Below are 19,688 nucleotides of genomic sequence, written 5' to 3' on the forward strand. Positions count from 1 at the left end.
GGACTCTCAACCACTGCGCCACCAGGGAAGCCCTGTTTGGTTTTTTTTTACATAGTAAAATCTTTCTTTTTCTGTGAATAAAAGGATATCTTCTTTTGCTTTTTGTTGTCTTCTAGTCACCAGCATTTTTTCCCTTGGGGATGCATCTGGACTAATGCATCTTAACGATATGTCTTTTGCCCACTGGACTATTCATTTGATCTCCCTGTGAAGGTATACTCCGAGGCTTCACACCACCTGCATGGAGACCCCATGGTACGTAGAATTATGTTACAATCAACTACCCCACTCCTCCAACCTCCTGGCATTTTATATCAGTTGCTTCCTCAAGCAACACAAATCCACTGATGCTTTAATTTGTGACACTGCTAACTGGTATTAACAGATTATGACTATGAAATGTCCTTGCATTCATACTGGCACAGGCAGATGAGATGTCCGTAATCGTAGAGCAAAACGCTCTAGGTCACACAAACGTCTAACACTGTCTTATGTCTTTTACTTGAGCACCAACCTCCAAAGGTTTATATACACTTACACATGCTCACGGAACGTCATTCTTAGATAACAAAATGCCAGAGGCTCAGCCCAGTCAGGGCAGGAAACTTCTATTCTGCACTGATCTACATGTATCAGCTGGACTCAAGTAACTGATCTAGCCAATCAAATTAATAGAAAGATCTTGAAATGATTGGTTTGATTGTTTTTAAGCAAATAACTCAGTTATTTCATTAGCTTGCTCTTTCAGTTGGTGGGAAGAGGGATTGTTTTATCTGGATCTTTTGTGGGACACAGGCTATATGGCCAGTGGGACTCAGATACAGTTTGGCATTGACATTTTACAGTAGATCAGGGGTCAGCACAGAACTGATTGATTATTTCAAGCTGATCTACAAAAAAAAAGGTATTTCTTTATGAAATAGACAAAGATCTAGTCTTTAACATGCAAGTGGTTAAATACAATAACTTTTCTAGGGTTCTGTGTTCTGACAATATAGTTTCTGTTGCTTGTGAAATTGATCACTGTATTTACTTGCTTCTTTTTAGCATTGGTTGTCATTGTAGCTGCCAGTGCATCTGTATTAGATGCTATATTTGGGAGAATGAAAAATACAGATATCATTAAAAGAAAATTGTCAAATTATAGATGATACAATACATGGTTCTCTCTCATAAACAAGATAAAGTGATATACAAACATACATACACACATCTATACCTACACACACACACACACACACACACCTCACACACAACCCACACACATACACTTATATCCACATCTATGGCGAGAAAAAAAAGAGAATATGCAAAACTCCAAAAAACAAACCTCAGGATCTGCCTTCCTAGAATATCAAGAAAATGAGAAATTGCAGAATCATTACAGAGAGCTACAAATGAACGTACAACCCAGCAAGCCTGTGGAAGCTGACTCTCCTGAGACCTATAAGATTCCTGTTCAGAAAACAGACTATATATCTGCTGCCTGGGGATATCTTTGTGTATGAGGAGAGTGGATTTCTGCAACTATGATGAGGCAACACATGATTCCAAAAATTTACCAGCAAAGATATTCCTCCAAAATTCAATCCAGGGGCCTTAGATTTTTTTTTTTTTTTAACCGACATCTGGACTGAGAGAGTAGTTTCTTGGCCCGACAGTTCACTAAAGTGCCAGACTTTCAGCAAAAAAAAAAACCAGCTGTTTGGTGCAGAAAGGTTTTCTTTATAAAGGTTTGCCATTTTTCCTACTGAAATGACTTTTTTTTTTTTTTTTTTTGTATATCAAAACAGGTCACACTTTTGTCCTTAGGGGCAAAACTAGGAGCAAGACAGAGGACTATGCCTTCCACGACTTCCTCAGACAGAGTATGCAGGACTGACAGACTCTAGCAAAGTCTTAGTCCGTGAATGGAGAGAACACAAGGGACAGAGGAAGACACGGCTTCCTCTTCTGAACAAGGAGGTACAGATGCTAATGCAGCCCAGCTCAGTACACCCTCCACGGTCACCACCGTTTCAGGAGTCTTCAGATCGACCGTGACTTTCACAGCCCACTAGTCCAGTGATCCTCAAATCCGACTGATGATCAGGATCATCCATTTAAATGAAGAGATTCCGGGTTGCACCGCCCCACCCCCCAGAGGTGGTGGCCTTGGCATCAGTATGTTTTGAAAGTCCCTACAGGGAATCTCATGTTCACCTTTAGTTCATTCAGCCTTCCACACACGTTCTACACAAATCTGTCAACTGGATATGCAGCCGTTTCCAAAATGTCTTTTCACAAAAACGTTTCCTGACTACCCCCCCGAACAAGTTCAAATGTGCTTGCACTCTGATCAAATCTCACTGGTAAATAAATGCCTTTTTCTACAGGACAGCCGATATCTAGCGAAGTCAATTCAGTTCAGCCCCGGCTACGTTTCTAAATACCTCAATACAGGCTCTTATTCAAATTCTTCACTTTCTTTCAAGAGTAGAGGAAGAGGTTGATTTACACAAATACCTATCCACTAATGACACAAATAAACGTGCCAGATCAAAAACAACTATTTATATTATTTGTTCACAAAGGTAAATAATTGTTTCTTTGCCTCATATGTGATTCTGTGTTTAATGCTTGTCTCCTCCACTAAACTGTAAGCTCTACCAGAGCAAGGCCTGTATCTGTTTTGTTTGATGCCATATCCTCATTCCCCAGCACAGGGGCCGACAGAATGGGCTCTCAAAAGATTAAGTGACATGATTAGTTAAATAAGTAAATAAAGAAGAGGGGATTCAGAGAGGTGGTTTAGTTATTTCTCTATATACAATTATTACCCTGCTTCCTGTTGACAAGAAAAATACATAAACATATACCTGAAGATTAAACAAAACAATGGAAAATCTGAAACCTGATAAATACGTGCAACTACCTCAGCAATTTAAGATGAAATACTTGTTAAAGCTCAGAATAAATTCAGCTCTAAGAATGACAGATGTGATTATGTGTAGACCAGATCTCAACGACCGTTAAGTTAATGCTGACTTTCTAATCATAATGGTAACTCAGTACCCATTTTACAGATGAAAAAATTGTGGCAGCAGCCAAAAGGCAGAAGCAAATTAATGCCAGACACAGAAGCTTTAAACATTCATTTTTTCAGCTGTGTGAGCTCCACTTACTACTACATATTTGCAAATACACACTTGGCAGATTTCAAAGGTGGTATTTAAAAGTGTCATACACAGTTCCTTTTCTGCGGGCAAACTTCTACGAAAGAATGGATATTGAATTTAAAGCACATAAAAGGATACACAAATAGTTACTTTCTCTGAGCTATATTTACCCATATTTAAATTGATGAGTATAATATAGCTACATTCCTCTTCGAAGCGAGTTTCAATTGAAGGCCAGTTGGAGAAAGAAAGTTAAGAATGGCTTTTCAGGAAATGACAGACAAGTCCTAGATATAGTAGCGTAACCAAGTACACTCACAGAAATTAAAAAGGGAAGTGTCTTACCAATAATAAGAAAAGCAGAAGTTATCTCCAAATACAAAAAGCAATACCAATTTAGTAGATGTGCTGACAAGACACGAGTAATATTTTCCACATATAAGAAAAGCTTTCATCTCAGAATGCGTTTTCAAAGCTATTTCTGTACCTTAATTAAGATCTCTAGAACCCACTGGAGTGTTTTTTTCTCCATTTACTAATATATTATATATATTAATATATAATAATTATAAGGCACAGAAATGCTTGCCAAAAACCATATAAAGAGTGAGAAAGTCAGCTGGATGCTTCAAGACAGAAAATGCCTAACTCTTTTAAACTTCTCTTGAGCTACAGAGGGCTGCAGGCAGATGGATGGGCATATCTTCCACTGCCTTTCTCTGAGACATCACCCCACACTCTCCCACCGCACCCCACCCCCAATATACTAATAATGAGAGGGCATCAAAAGTGATACCCACCTTGTCAAGGCTTATTAAGCTCATCTGTGTTCCTGGATGTAAGTGCCGAAATAGTCATCCAATCTTTCAGTCTCACTATGTTTCAGACCCAAGAAAGCAGCTCTAGGGAATCTTTTAGCCTGAGACAATATGAGAGCTTATCATATTTCCTTGCATAAATTTTCCTTAAAAACTTTTTTCAGAGTAAAACAGAAAGGAGAAATTATGCAATGTTATGTTCTAACAGTAGGAACACTGGCAGCCCAAGCCCTGACCTTACCCTACCCATGTAAGCAGGAGGTCTCTGGAAACTGAAAACGTCAAGGTCATTTATAAGTGTTTGAATAAAATAGGATGATTCCTGAAATATCTGCAGATAAAATATCAAGACCATTTACCACTGATTAATTAGATTAGCTATTAGAAACAAGTCTATTTTTGTTTTTTCATCTAAAAAAAGAAAAAGAATCCTTCTAGTTGACAAAAAAAAAAAAAAAAGCACCGAGTAATATTTCACTTTATCCACATCTTTACTACCCTGAAAACATAAAAATCATACTCACAAAGCATCACATAGGTGGGGAGTGGGAGGCAAGAGGGAGAGAAAATTTAAATGATACTGTTACTGTGCATTATTTTTCGCATTATTTTTTTAACAATGGGACATCTTGTGTGGAAACAAACAGCCACTTTATCAAAGTTCTGCAAGGCAGGAATCTAATTTCTTCCATAAATACCGCAGGAAATCTAAATATTAACTTTCTGGATGACACAAAGGAGTAAACATTGTTTAAATGTGTTATATAGAGGACTAAAAATGTCCCTACAAACTTCTGGAATTCAGAAGAGCTGTTACGGACAATTCACAAGGGAAAATAAAGCGCAGATAAAACGCATTGTATAGTTTCTTCGAAAACCTGCAGAGCTTCTTGAGGACAGGAACTGCTTCATATACCCTCTGTGTCTGTTTTATTCACTAGCCCAGTGAAATGAGGACAAACAAGCTCTTGTGTGTTACTAACACACCAATCTAACAAAATGTGTTTCAGTAATTATCATAAAATATACCAATTTTTCATTCGATATGGAGAATTCAGTTCATCAACGTTTTTCAAAGAACATTGTATAAACCAAATAATTGGTTTACATTCTGACATAAAAAAGAACTAAAAACTATGTAATGTTATCAGTGATTTTTCTAATTTGGCAGTCCCACTCCCCCCTCCCAAAGTCTCTAAATCTCTATCCATCTCATCATTACTTCTTTTCTTTCCCTCTCAGAGGATGTCCTTCCCAAAGATCAGCTATTACAGTTATACTCTTACATGCCACAAATAAGGCCTTCCTTTCCAGACATCTTTCTCAATGTATCTTCACTGGGACAAAGTGTCCTCTTTAAGATGGTGGGTGCTGGAACCAGTCAATCCAAGTATAAATCCTGACTCAGCTGGCACTGTTACCAGCTATGTGACCTTGGATAAATTAATTAAGCTTTCATCGCCTTAGTTTCTTCATCTTCAAAATGGGTATAATAATGATGCCTACTTAATAGGTTTGCAGTTAGAATGAAATGAGTTAATATATTTAAAGAACTTAGAAGATTACCTGCCACCTAGTAAGTGCTCAATAAATGTTCAAATTTTTCTCACTGCACTTGTTGGCCATGGAGCAGAAGATGAATAAAGAGCATCAGAAGAGTGATAAACATGTGTAATATTTTTTAAAGGGAAAGGGAAAAGAAGCTGATCAGGTATAAATAAGAAGTGATCAGCAGTACTGAGTCCAGTTAATATCAGTGATTGCTTTTTTGGGAATTCCACTTCTAGGTATAAACCTAAGAGAATGAAAACACATGTCCACACATAAACCTATCCACAAATGTTCTTAGCACCATTATTCATAATAGCCAAAAAGTGGAAACAACTCAAATGCCCATCAACTGATGAGAAGATAAATAAATGTAGTTTATCCATGCAAAGGAAATTCCATAATAAAAAAGTATGAAGTACTGATTCATGCTACAACATGGATGAATCTTGAAAACATGCTCAGTGAAAGAAGCCAGTCACAAAGGACCATACATAGTATGATTCCATTTATATGAAATGTTGAGAATAAACAAGTCTATATAGACAGAAGGCAATTAGTATCTTCCTAGAACCAGGAAAGGGGAGGTTGGGATTATTGAGAGGGGAGGGATAAATGGCACAGGATTTCTTTTTGGAGTGTTGAAAATGTTCTGAAATCAATTGTGGTGATGATTGCATAATTCTGTGACTATTCTAAAAAACATTTAATTAGATGCTTTAAATTGGTGAATTTCATGGTACATGAATTATATCTCAACAAAGCTGTTGCAGATTAAAAAAAAAAAAAAGCAGCAAGAAACCAGAATACAATGGCCTCAACTTTCACTGCACTGCCCACATGGTAGGTTTTGTACTTTAGTTCTTTTAGTTCTTCCCTTTTGTATTTTAGAACTGATTTCTTGAGACGTTTACTCACATTTTCCTCAATAATTTCATGCTTAATTATTGAGATTGCTGTCTTATTTCATCATTTTCCCCCATGGACATTGACAGTTGGTCAATTTAAGAAGATATTTGTTCTGATTACCTAAGTCCCTGAATTTCAAGGATACTTTTGAGTCTAAGTGTCTTGTATCTGTTGTGACTTTAAGGCAAAGAAAAGAGTAGAGTACTAATTAGATAGGTATTAATTTGAGAAACTCTTTGCTTTAAAAGATAACTTTTCAAAGGACTTAGTGCTCAAGCCTTTGTAAAAACATACCTGCTCCAATGGTGGGAATAGGACCTGCCTTCTATAAGGTGAAAAAAGGCTAAATGTGCTGCCCCAGTTGGTGAGGCCATTTACTTTCTGGAGCACCCATCACTTTTACCAAATCACAACCTGTTCTCTGAACCTTTGATTAGTTATGTGTACATACAGAACTGATTTCAGGGCTTGTGGACGAGTCTTGCACAACATCGTCAAAGGTTTATTACCTCTAGGGACTGAGAACAGTTACAATTTGCAGGAAGAAATTTCTGAGTTCTACTTTAAAACAAAATAAGTAGGCATTAATTATTAACTCATAGTATTCAACAACTTTTTTAAAATAAGTCTTTGTATACTGTATTCTCACTCATTTCTCTCTCTCACATACACACAGACACACACACACACACATGCACGAGCATGCAATTTGTTTCAGGGTTTGAGCAAAATAGGTATAGGTAGGTCTCCTTGGATACATACTGAAAACATCACTGGAGTACTGGCATTTTGACTTTATAATCACCAAACACGTGAGAACTGAATGTATCCACATTCTTCTATACCCACTGATAAAGAATTAAATGGTTCACTTTTTAGAAAAGTGTTCACAGACTTTAAAAAAAAAATCAATTTCGATGTACTTCTGTATCAGTGCTTTTCCAATAAGTTATGAAGCCATTACTTTTAAAGGGGTAGCCACAGTTCTACAGGAAGAAATAAAATGACCTAGTACATGCTACAGGAACTTATAAGTAAATATTATACCTGAGAGTCTATTTTGAAACATACATCTAAGTAAATGTCGACACAATTAAGCAATAGGAAATTTTTGCATTTTTGACTTAAAGATGGTAATTCTATTGCCATGTTAAGAATGAATACTCTAAAAACTAAAGAATTCTTCATAAAACCCATCTTAGTTTTTCTAATATTTAAGAAATTAACAGAGCCAAAGACTCTATTTCTCTGGGAAAAAAAAGTTACTTATGAATTCTCTTTGGATCTATTTTTAAGGAATTTGGTTATGAGCCTGGGGAGTATCTTCTCAGGAAATACCCATGATGGAAAAACTTGGTACGATGGTTCCATCCAAATAGGCTTTTTAAAATTACTTAATTTGCTAATAAAAATTATAATAAACCAAAACAAATAAATTAAACCAGAACTTGCTTTTAGTCAAATTCTTTCTCAAAAGACATTGAGGGGCCTCTGTTTAAAAAGCAGTGATAGTATCTCATAGTAAGTAGGAGAGCGTTTTCTCCCTTCCAAAGTTTGTGTAATATCAATTCACCAAATGAAATAAATTCTGAAAGGTATATTCTGCTGTTTACATATTTTCCATTTTAGCATGTTAATCTTATTTTAAAAAACAACACTATTTATTTGGTGTCAATTGGGGAATCATTCTAAGTCACCTGCCCCATTACTTAGGGGTAAGTGCTGAATATATATTGAGTTTAAAGGAGATGCTTTGTAAACTGACACTCTTCCAGAGGTGATGGCAATCAGACTTGCTACCTGATTTCCCACAACTGAACAATGAATGACTTCAGGCTCTAAGGACATAGGCTAGTATTATTTTCAGGTCTGCCAAATAAATAGCTAGAAATATTTAAAGCCTTTAAAAGATACTGCCCATCATAATTATCCAAATGTCCTTGCATCCTTTACACACACCAGCTTTGGTATTGGGAGCTTCTCTCCTAACAGTTCGGTCACTTCAAAACTAAGACTATTCTTCCTTTCCATTAAAAGAATATTTCATTAATGAGTACGGTCAACTGCCGCGGTGTCAATGACTGAGAATTTTTTGCAGGATCGGTAGCCAGATTCAGGAAGGCAAGCTTTCCGCAAGCATCTCTAAGGGAAGTCCACGTCAATAGTTCTAAAAAGACGTGGGTCGGTTCCTTGGAATCATTAGCAAAATTTCGAGGAGGAGAGAGAGGAAGGGAGTGCATTAGAAACCTACGGTGGGAAGAAAATTCCTGGAAGCTTGGAACGAAATGAATCAAAGTCAGAAGTAAAAGATACAAGTTAAAAATATAATAGGGCTTCCCTGGTGGCGCAGTGGTTGAGAGTCCGCCTGCCGATGCAGGGGACACGGGTTCATGCCCCGGTCTGGGAAGATCCCACGTGCCGTGGAGCAGCTGGGCCCGTGAGCCATGGCCGCTGAGCCTACGCGACCGAAGCCTGTGCTCCGCAACGGGAGAGGCCACAACAGTGAGAGGCCCGCACACCGAAAAAAAAAAAATAATAATAATAATTCAAAACAAGATTATTTTTAAAAATGCTAGTTACGTAGCAAATGAATAGGACTTCCTCCAGTAGTTATAAGAACGTCAGGAAGAGGGAAAAGGAGACTCATGTCCTGGACAGAGAGTAGACTGTGCTTTACTTGTTGCTGTGTAGGAAGTTAAATGCTTAGGGAGGCACATTCCATCTTTCAGGTCAGCAGGGTACCATTTAGTACATTACTGCTGAAGTACCCTGGTGACCTGAATGAATTAAGGCAGCTTCCAAAGGTGCTTAACTTGCAAACACTGAGAGCGCAGGCACTCGAAGTGATAAATATTCTATGAGTCCTTTACTATTTAATATACCAAACACCCCAAAATGCCAGCAAAAGGAACGTTTCTTTAAAGGGAAAGAATTCTGTTGTGATAGGAAAGAATCAGGTAACAGTTTGAACCAGGAGTCCATCCTTTGGGCTTGGAGATGCCCGCAAGAGGTGTAAGTTCATCACGCCAGTTGACTGCAAACGTGGGTGCAAACCCTACCAGCCAGCTCTTACGTTACATTGCATCTGCAGTGTCTTTAAGGGAATCTGTAACTTGAAGGAATAAAGGTGGGCTCCAAAATAACTAACCCTGGACAAAACGGTTGTTTGCCTCTGAGGCCCCCAGCCCTTCTCTTCCTTTCACACTCCCTGTTCTTCCTGTTCTCAAGTATTACAGCAAAACGTTTTCATTAACAAAGCCTCATACTGTAGGTGAAGGCTTGGGTTGAAAAGAGACCAGAGTGAGAACCCCAGCACGTGCTCTTACTATCTGTGAGGACTTGAACATGGAGTTTTGCTCTGAATCTCAGTTTCCTCATATGTCAAAATGGGAAAAACAACCTATAACTGTTGGGAAAAGTAAATGAGATAATGCACATAAAAGGCTTTAACTTACAATTGTTGTTCAAAAAGTTGTGCCATTTTAAGAGGTGATAAATGGATAAGTCAAGTATCCATACAGTTTCACTGACAACAGACTGGCATCAGAAGAAGGGATATTTTTGGTGAGATTCTTTCCAATAGCTTGTAAATCATACATAGACAGTCAATTACCAACTCTATCTATAAATGAGGCTCTTCTTGACACAAGACACATAATCATGGACTGAAAATCAGTATGTGAAACTTGTAAAGCTTTCCTCCCAAACTCGAATTAAGCAATACAGTTTGACTTATCAATAGCTCATTTCTTTACATCCTCAGCACTGCATTCCACTAATTTTTATCAGCAGATATCCAGGGACAAAGAATTCTTCAAGCTTAACCGTCCTCCACACTACTCCCTAAAAATTGAGTCATCAGAAAATATAACCCTAACATTTATCCCTTAAGCAACAAGGAGAGAGGAGTGTATATTCTATGCTTCCTAATATTTCCAATGAAAGAAAGTATTTAGGAAAATCTGAGAGTATGGTCTCAATACACATTTATATTTATATATACATATTTAATATATGTATGTATTATAGTCAAAGCTGCAAAAGTACTTTTCCGTTAGGAAACCTAGGGTGTTAATAAAATATTATAAAACCGAGTGAAATGAAATGTTGCCACATGTAAGTGTTATTTGTGATAATACAGAACTGTCATTACAATAATTTACCTTTAAGCAGAATTCTCGACAGTACTGCAGACTGAAGTTAGAAAGATCCTCCAAGACTCAAACTAAAGTAGCATCCTGGTTCTACAAGGGAATTGACTGAAGTTATAATCTGACACAGTTTGTATTCTTTAGTAAGTGGTTCTCTTCTTCATTTTCTAGGCAATGCATCAGTGGCACCATCCTCATGTTTAAAGAACAACATAAATATTCCAAGAAATAGAAAAGCTCTATCCTGCTCTGTAATTCCCACCATAACCTTTCTCTGAAACTGACTAACAAAGTTGTACACTGCAAGAGAGCCATGAGTCAGCCAAGACATACAAGTGACATTGTTCTACATCTACTGATGACCCAAGAAAGCAGTCACACTCAGCTTTTTGACCAGCCATTGTTGAAAAAAAGCATGGAAGCTTTCAAGGGCTAGTATATGGATTCAACCCTTAATTTGATTCATGTCCCTGCCACATTGGAAGAACAGAGTGAGTTAGGAAGCATCACCTTAGAGAAGAAGGTTTGTATCCTTCCTCATTAATGGGACACAACCTCCATAAACAGAGACATTTAAAAATCTGGCCCAAAGGAAGTGCTTAATGAAAGTTTCTGTATTTATTAGAAGTAGAACTTGGGATGTCATTTGGGCATTCATTTGGATGTCATTTGGGCATGTCATTTGGCATGTTCAAACAGAACATCAATCACCGTACTCCTCCTAGGTTACAGAATCTGTGAAGACGTTTTCTAACGGGTTCTTGGGGGCTGTGCCTCTATCGTTGTTCTTCTTTTGAATAATCATATCAGCATAAGCTCTCCTGCAATACACTGATAATTTGGGGGAAAAAAAGTGCCTTTGAAGGCTTGAATTATCCGAATAATGAAAAAATCTCCACGTCTAATTGAACTCAGCCTAAGCAGAGGCTCAGACTCCAAGCAAACTTGGTAAAGCATTTCCAGTAGAACTCAGGCCGGCCAGATGTTCTGGAAGCAGAACCATGGTCATTATGCACATGCCAACTCCTCCACGCTCCACCCTGGGCCAAGACCCTCTGGGCAGCGCGAGGCCTGCTTAGCATATGACTCTGGCCGCCTTACCGCGTGGCATCCTGGGATTCATCTGAACATTTCAGTGATTTTAAACGAGCTCCACTGACAGAGATGATTACGTGGAAGCCAAAGAAACAGACAGGGAGAGCACGTTCATTATGAGATATAACACCTTTGTCTGCATTCCCTAAATGACCTCAGGTTGGGATTTACTAATCTGGGTTAAACCATACCTACACTTCACATGAGACAGAATGAGCACAAGTTATACAGAAACAGTAACATAAATCCCAAAGTCTGAGTTGACATGGTCCTGAAGTGAAGTGAATGGCAGTGTCAGAGTTTTTACTGCTTCTCTAAAGTGGAGGGTTGGGTGTGATGTGTGTGTGTGTGTGTGTGTGTGTATGTGCATGTGTGTATCTGGTAGAAGGGAAATGCAGGAAGCTCTTAGGGTGGGGCACCTCCCTATCACAACCCCATCCCTGATGTAACCACCGTCCCCCCTCACACATTAGGAATTCATCCAGGTCAAGCGGTTCCTTTAAAACCAAATGCACCTTGGGAAAGACCTGAAAGTCACTTACACTTTTGGATGCACTACTTTGCTTTTATGAAAAAGGCTTCTTTCCTCCTTAATGAAAGGAATGCTCATTTTCTTTGGGGAATTAGGTGGGTAATCTCGCAACATGGTGTACTTCCATGAAGAGAAGTTCTAGATGAGAAAACAGTAAGGATTTCAGCAAAAGAGAAGAGAATACTGGTGTGTGCCTGATGTGTGGGGAGATGGTGGCACTAGTTAAGGAAAGATGTGTCAGAAATAAAATAGGAGGATTCCAATGACACGCTTTGCTTTCTTTAAATTTCGTCTGGATTTGTTAACAATTTCACACATTAAAAAATCATTTTAGGGGCTTCCCTGGTGGCGCAGTGGTTGAGAATTGGCCTGCTAATGCAGGGGACACGGGTTCGAGCCCTGGTCTGGGAGGATCCCACATGCCGCGGAGCAACAAAGCCCGTGAGCCACAACTACTGAGCCTGCGCATCTGGAGCCTGTGCTCTGCAACAAGAGAGGCCGCGATAGTGAGAGGCCCGCGCACCGCGATGAAGAGTGGCCCCCGCTTGCCACAACTGGAGAAAGCCCTCGCACAGAAACAAAGACCCAACACAGCAAAAATAAATAAATTAATTAATTAATAAACTCCTACTCCCAACATCTTAAAAAAAAAAAAAACATTTTATATATCCTGACATGGATGTAATATGTTGTTAATACCTGGTCTAAAGTAATCCTTCTAGGGATTGGTATGTATCAAAATATATCTATATATATGTGTGTATCTATCTATCTATTATGTATCTGGATAGACAGACGTTTTTGGTCATTTCTTCCTAGTGGAATACAAAGAGGGTTCTCAGCTCATAATGTAGTATATATTTCTTGCCATGTGAATATAGTGAGAATGCCCATATTTGTGCTGGAGTAGCCGTGTTCCAACACATGGCTGTGCTTCAGTAAATGTCAAGCTTAAAAACAGAAGTAGACATAGTAGTAGGGCTGGCCAATTACATTGTGATCTGAAAACACTAGTGATTTATTAGTTGCTATTAGCTAACCAGCTGACCTCTATTTGATGTGTATATTTATTAGTTATAAGTATTAGGCAAGCATGTATTTTTCTACTACAGAAACTTGTTTTTTCAACCACTGCCTTGTCTTTTTATATGAGAATACAACAGAATAATTTGAGTTGTGATTACTTTTTAAAAAATAAATCCTGCAACTGAAATTAAATTTCACACTGCATTTCAACCTTGAAAGGAACAGAAATCTGAAACTGACACAAAAAGTGCAAAATTTTCCATATTCACGTTAATGTTTAGCAACAGAAAAGAAAAACTTTTGTTTATCTCTGAAAACAGCTTTCTTCATCTAAACAAATGACTAGAATAAGATTAAGAAAGACCTGTTTTGGTTTTTTAGATACACACACATATTCCAGTTTCCTTTTGTGCAATGACTTTTATGCATATGGGTACCACACAATCTCCTAACCTCTTTTACCATCACACTGGGACAATGACAGTTCAATAATTGAAATGGTACATATTGGGTATATTTGATTTTAAATTGCTAAGTTGGGCTCAGGCCTATTGAAAAGAAAATGCTCGTAATTCTTTGTTAATTCCAAACTGATTGGGTTATTATTTCCTACCAGTTAAAAAAAAAGAAAAAGCAGAAAAGGCAGGTGAAGTTAATTATTCCATTTTTTATTTCCTTGCCACATACTTTGCCCAGCGTGGTTTTTGCATTCTCTTCTGTGACCCTCCCCGGCACCTTGATTTTAGTTCTTAACCCGGATTATTTCATCCATAACATGGATAATGAGAAAACTCCAAAAATGTTCCTTGGGGGAATGTTACACTAAAAGTTACCTAGGACTAAGTCCCATGTGTCGTCCTTTGCTCACCATGGAGACAAGAGATTCATTCACTGCCCTCAGCCAATTTGCAATCCAAATATGAAAACAGCATTATGGAATTCAGACAGATGATTCTCCTTCACAACTAGCAGATGCAGGAAGAAAAAAAAAAAAAAAACTAGTATAATTAAGCTTTTGACTTTGAACCAGCGAAGCTGTGAACACCTCACTTAAAAGTACAATATAAGATTATCAAAGCAGCTAAAGCACAGGTGTGGAAAGCATATTTGCATGCCCTGCACAGGATGGTGGTCGACCAATCAGCTGACCAGAAAAGTCTCGGTCATTCTAAGGCAAGAATAAGGTAAACTGTAAATCTGAAATATTACCAAAGTCTTATTTGTTCTTTCTCATTTGGAATGTGTAGTGCTAAGTGGTTTTCATTCATCTTTTTACTGGACACTTTAGAAAAGGATTGGGATCAATTTAAGGGGTAGACCAAATTGCAGTGCATTTTTTTTTTTTAATGAGGGTTGGAAATAAAGAAGTTTCTTTAATACGTCTCAGTTCACGCATTAGTCCATTATTCATCTTACAAATATTTATTGAGGATTCATTATGTGAATATCAATCGACAGAAATTTGTAAAGGATGCAAAGGCTTGAAATTGGGAAAACATAATCAAATCTAATAAAGTGCTTAGCTGAGAACACTGTGTTAGCGTTATATACAGATGCACACACACACACACACATACACACACACACACTTTACCTTGCAACACTGATTGTAGCCATCTATGCATTCAGTACTTATTAACCTCACTTTAAACACACTTTCAGACATTAAAAGAGAAGATTAAGGTCAATCTGCAATTTCTTTTCTTTTTTTTTTTTTTTTTTAACTCTTTTGCAGTACGCGGGCCTCTCACTGCTGTGGCCTCTCCCGTTGCGGAGCACAGGCTCCGGACGCACAGGCTCAGCGGCCATGGCTCACGGGCCCAGACGCTCCGCGGCATGTGGGATCTTCCCGGACCGGGGCACGAACCCGCGTCCCCTGCATCGGCAGGCGGACTCTCAACCACTGCGCCACCAGGAAAGCCCTGCAGTTTCATTTTATCGTTTGAATTTCCTAGCCCAATTTTGCTTCATCGTTAAAATTTCCAGAGGAAAAAAAGATCAAAATTTAATAGTGCTTACTGCTTCAGAGAAGTTTGCCTGAAGAAAGGAGTAAGCTTTTCTTAACAATAACAAAATTCCTTTAAAAAAAAAAAAAAAAAAAAAAAAAACCTAAGGTAAAGAATACTGCCAAAAAATGAACACAGCTTTGTTTGTTTTTGCAGTCATCGTTAGCAATGGACATAAAGGTATTCTTTTTTCTGAGTCCATATGGAAAAATCATCAACACATTCTGCCCCTGGGTTCTTTGCCAAAATACCGTAACCCACAAGCCTTCTACCTTAAACATGAAAGGAAAGGTGTTGTTCTGGTCAAATAAAGAAATAATTTTTACTAGCATACGTCTAATGTTAAAGCTGCCTAAATCCTGCCAAATCCATTAAAACAACATCTGTAAAACAGATTTTCATTAAATTGATCAGGTTAGAGTTAAGCAGCTAGGCAGATGATGCCTTTAAGCTACCCCTTAACCTTTAACCTTTAACCTCCTTAAACTGGAATAAGGACACACACATCTTTGAGGCAATACTGCTTCAGGCTGACCATGCAAGAGGTAAGTGGCTTATCCAAATTGCCCCGACAGATCCCCACGTTTGGAGTGTTATGAATCAATATGCTGTCAATGAGAAGAGTTGTTTTCTCCCAGCTCTGTATTTGTCTTCTAACTGCTACTTGTCACTTTCCCTTGAAGTCTGAATAATTCACGATGCAAAGTGATGTAAATTAAACTCCTAATGAAAATGAATTTTATATAGGCGATTATTATCTAGTCATTAGCTCAGACACCATTTTAAGTCTAATTTTAATATTTTCGCCATATTCCAAACCATCATTTTTTTCCAGGCCTAGGCCAATTTGTTAGGGTCTCATTTAAAAGCAATTAATGTTACTTATGGAGCAATTTTATGTTGCCGACACAAGACGACCAAGCTTGCTAATATCCTCATTACTGCACTTGAAAATCCTCTGGATCTGACTCACACAGTTCCGACTCACACAGTTCCTGTAAATCAGTTTAGAAACAGCATCCTCAACACACTGCTACTCCGGAAGAACTTTTCTAGTGACTTCTAGAAAGAATGAATGCTCCTTGAAGGCTAATGCAAAATAATATAGTTCAATTGCCCAATACCAAGTTTCAATGGCTCCAATATTTATCTCTTCCATCTTCCTTTAATTCAAGGTAAGTTTGTTCAAAGTGTGTTTTTATTTGTTTGTTGACCATTTTTAGACACCACACCACAAGGACACTTGGGTATTTAAGAGATAAGCAAATAAAGAAGATGGGGGAAAAGTCAATTTATATATGACATAACGTTTTTAAGGTAAGAGTACATATAGCCTTTGGCTCTGGGATCTAAAGCTCCCTCTGCTTTAAGGCCCTCTCTATAAGCAAGTTCTATCTCATCTGGTTGTTACACTTTCAAAGACAACATCCAACTCTCTCTGAAAAGGAAATTCAAGGGTAACCCTGACACCTAGCAAACTGCTCTACAGACAGTGAGGGTAGTCAATCCATACTCATGGCATGAATGGATAGACTTAATACACACATACACGTGTAAATAATCGTCAAACAATTCGATTAAATAATCTTTCCTGAGAAAATAAACAGGAACGCTCTACCTTTCTTTAGCTTCCCACATGAGAAAAATAAAATGGAAAAATTTGTACATTTATATCTTCTATTCACAACATGTTAATTTAAAGTGTTAGAGGAACTGTGTGAATACAAACACAGTTCATGAATATTCTACATAGCTCCCAGGGTCGATATCTATTATTTATACAAACTTAATGTTTACTTTTTTTTTCTCCTAGGTGTTCTCAAAGTTTTAATAGTTCAGGTATCAGCAGAAGAAAAGTTGACAACTGAATGGCTGTCAACTGTTGCTGTAAAAGCTATGAATTATAATACAATTCATCCATTATATTACATTTTCAATACCACCAACTTAGAAGTTTTCCATCTTACGTCAGGGCCTGTACTCCCCTCAAACGGTATAACCCAAATCTAATGCTTTCATTATTGATCCACAGAGAGCCGATATTACAGGAACAACGTTACAAAATCTCACACCACTACTTTAGGTTTTTGCGCTCAGTACATCAATCCAGGATTTGAACTTCAAGAAACAGCCCAAACAAATAGTGGCAGGCCAACCCAAATAAATAATTCTTGCCCCTGGTCGAGATAGCCACAATCTGCTCTTTTTGTGGTCTGTTTATAGTTGGAAAGAACATTAGAAGAGCCATAGGTATTATAATCACTGGTGGACTCCTGATAGTATAGACATCACTGATTTCTAGTATAAATCAATAGATAACACTTGCAAAATGGATTTTGTAATCATATTTAGAGCTTCTTATGATGACTAACGGTTTGCAGTATTTTCTGAATTTTAATATCCTCTGGACAAAAGAGGTTTTTATAAGTTACCAAGTTACTCATCATAGAAATGAATCTGTTACATTTGTACATGAACCAAGACAATCAAGCCAATCCAGTAAACAAACTGCAGAAAATAAAGTAACCAGTAATTAGGGTTCAGAAAACGTCAAGACAGGGTACGTAACAAATGATGTTCATCGCTTGCGCGTGTTCATTACATCCGTATAGATTTTTTTCCCCTGTAATATTAAAAGTCTAGTTGCCATTCAACGAACATTTTTACCTGTGCCACACCCATTGAGTGGCTTAAAAATTTACTAGCTGGGAAAAGTCATGCAAAATAACAACAGAGTTAAGTAGGAGACTGACAACTGATGCTAAGGGAGTGCGTGGTTTTTACTCAATACCACGAGGAGCTTGCAGGGGAAAAAAACCCCATAAACCAAACATAGTGTTTGGATCATCCTTGTTTGTCACCAAACAAAAGATGATGCACTCACAAGGCAGCGCTATTTTTGTCCTCTGATCCCTGAAACTATTAATGCTTAGCTGAGAGTGTTGCTATGTTGTTGTTTTTGATCAATCAATAAAAGAGGTTTAAGAGTATTATTTTATATATGGAAACACTCAGAAAAGTGATTTTGTTTCAGGGCAACCAGTAGAGTGATCAGTCCCACGGAGATACATGTAAAAGGGACATATGGCAAATCCTTTAAATATATCTTCCGATTCCATCTACTTCAACAGGCTCTGCATTTAGCAATGTGAAGCAGAAACTGTGGCTCTTGCCCTTCTATTTCTTTTTTTTTTCCTCTCTTTTTTCCTTAACTTGCAGATTTGTGGTCCAAGCTCCAAAACAGTTAATTCCCTCCTGTACTCCGCGCCAAGAGAAATGGATGACACTGCTTACCTTGTAGAGCTTCAGGGCTGCCTCGTGCCTGTGATTGGTGGTATGCAAGCGTAATTTATCCACGCTGTTGGTGTAGTAGTCACAGGCGTTACATTTTAGGTGAACAGGGTTGCCAATGGCAATGCACTTCAGCCTCCACTCATTGCTTTTGCCCCCTTCTTTAATGTGAGCCACCAGTTGATATTTCTGCATATGTTTATCAGTCTTGCAGTGGAGCTGGAAGTTGGCTTTGAGCTGAGTGTTGTAGTTACAGAGCTTGCACTGGTAGATATCTCCAATTACAGCCCTCCATTCCTCTTCTGGGAGGGAGCGCTCGCTGCTCACATGCACGCTTAGGGCCTCCAGGCTGTCAGAGGTGAATTTGTTGCAAACAGCACACTGGAATAGCTTCAGCGCTGGGTCACTGATATAAGGTGACAGCTCTCCTGCAGTAAGGAGGGACAGGTCATCACCCATTAGCTGACCACTGGCAAGCCGGATTTCAGGCGGCAGCTCATTATTTACTACAGGAAAAAAAAAAATTAAGAGGAAAAATAGAGACTGGAAAACACAGCGCACACAAAGGAATCTGTAAAATAAAGCCCTGACAAGGAATGTGCTTTCTCTAGAGCTTAAACTATAAAAAGCTATAATAGGATTGAATCAGGATCAATTACAATCATCCCTTTCAACTTCTAAATTCCCTCATCAGATAGCTTTAATTACTCCTACTGGGCATGATGTCATTCTGAAATTTGTATTTTCGAGGGCAGGAAAGTTGATCAATACCATAACAACACAGTCACGTGCTTGCAATTTAAGCACCTAGATAAACTTACATGAGCACTAATTGTTATTTCGCAGTTCGTCTAAAAGCTTGATGAGATTTGGCTAATACTGTATGCGTGCCTGCAATCTACCGCCAAATATCTGGGGTAAGGTAACGGTATTACTGTTCGTTTAATTATCTTCAATCACAGACGTTAAAATATTTTTCAAAAATTTTCCTGAAAAGTAATGGCATACCCTTTGGAAGCTCAAGTCTGATATTTTAGTGCATAACTGCCGAAACTGAAGCTATAAACCTGGTAAGGTATAGCTAACGGTGACAGGCAATTAATGCCAATTAGTATTTGTTCATCAACCTATTACAGGAAAACAAAGTTTGCCAA

General features: G+C 38.1%; 1 protein-coding gene across 6 annotated transcripts in view; it reads right to left on the minus strand.

The window, feature by feature from the left end:
* The window catches only part of ZFHX4 (zinc finger homeobox 4), a 179,966-nt gene that overhangs the window by 134,721 nt on the left and 25,557 nt on the right, over positions 1–19,688 (minus strand). For 5 of the 6 annotated variants that reach the window (XM_082601141.1, XM_082601137.1, XM_082601136.1 and 2 more), the window contains exon 3: positions 18,538–19,040. In XM_082601141.1, coding sequence (XP_082457267.1) covers positions 18,538–19,040 — 503 coding nt within the window. The remainder of the gene's footprint in view (positions 1–18,537; positions 19,041–19,688) is intronic. The other variant, XM_082601139.1, reaches the window with a different exon arrangement.

The sequence above is a fragment of the Mesoplodon mirus genome, assembly GCF_964341445.2.
Source record: "Mesoplodon mirus genome assembly, chromosome: 16".
In the NCBI taxonomy this organism is placed as follows: Eukaryota; Metazoa; Chordata; class Mammalia; order Artiodactyla; family Ziphiidae; genus Mesoplodon; species Mesoplodon mirus.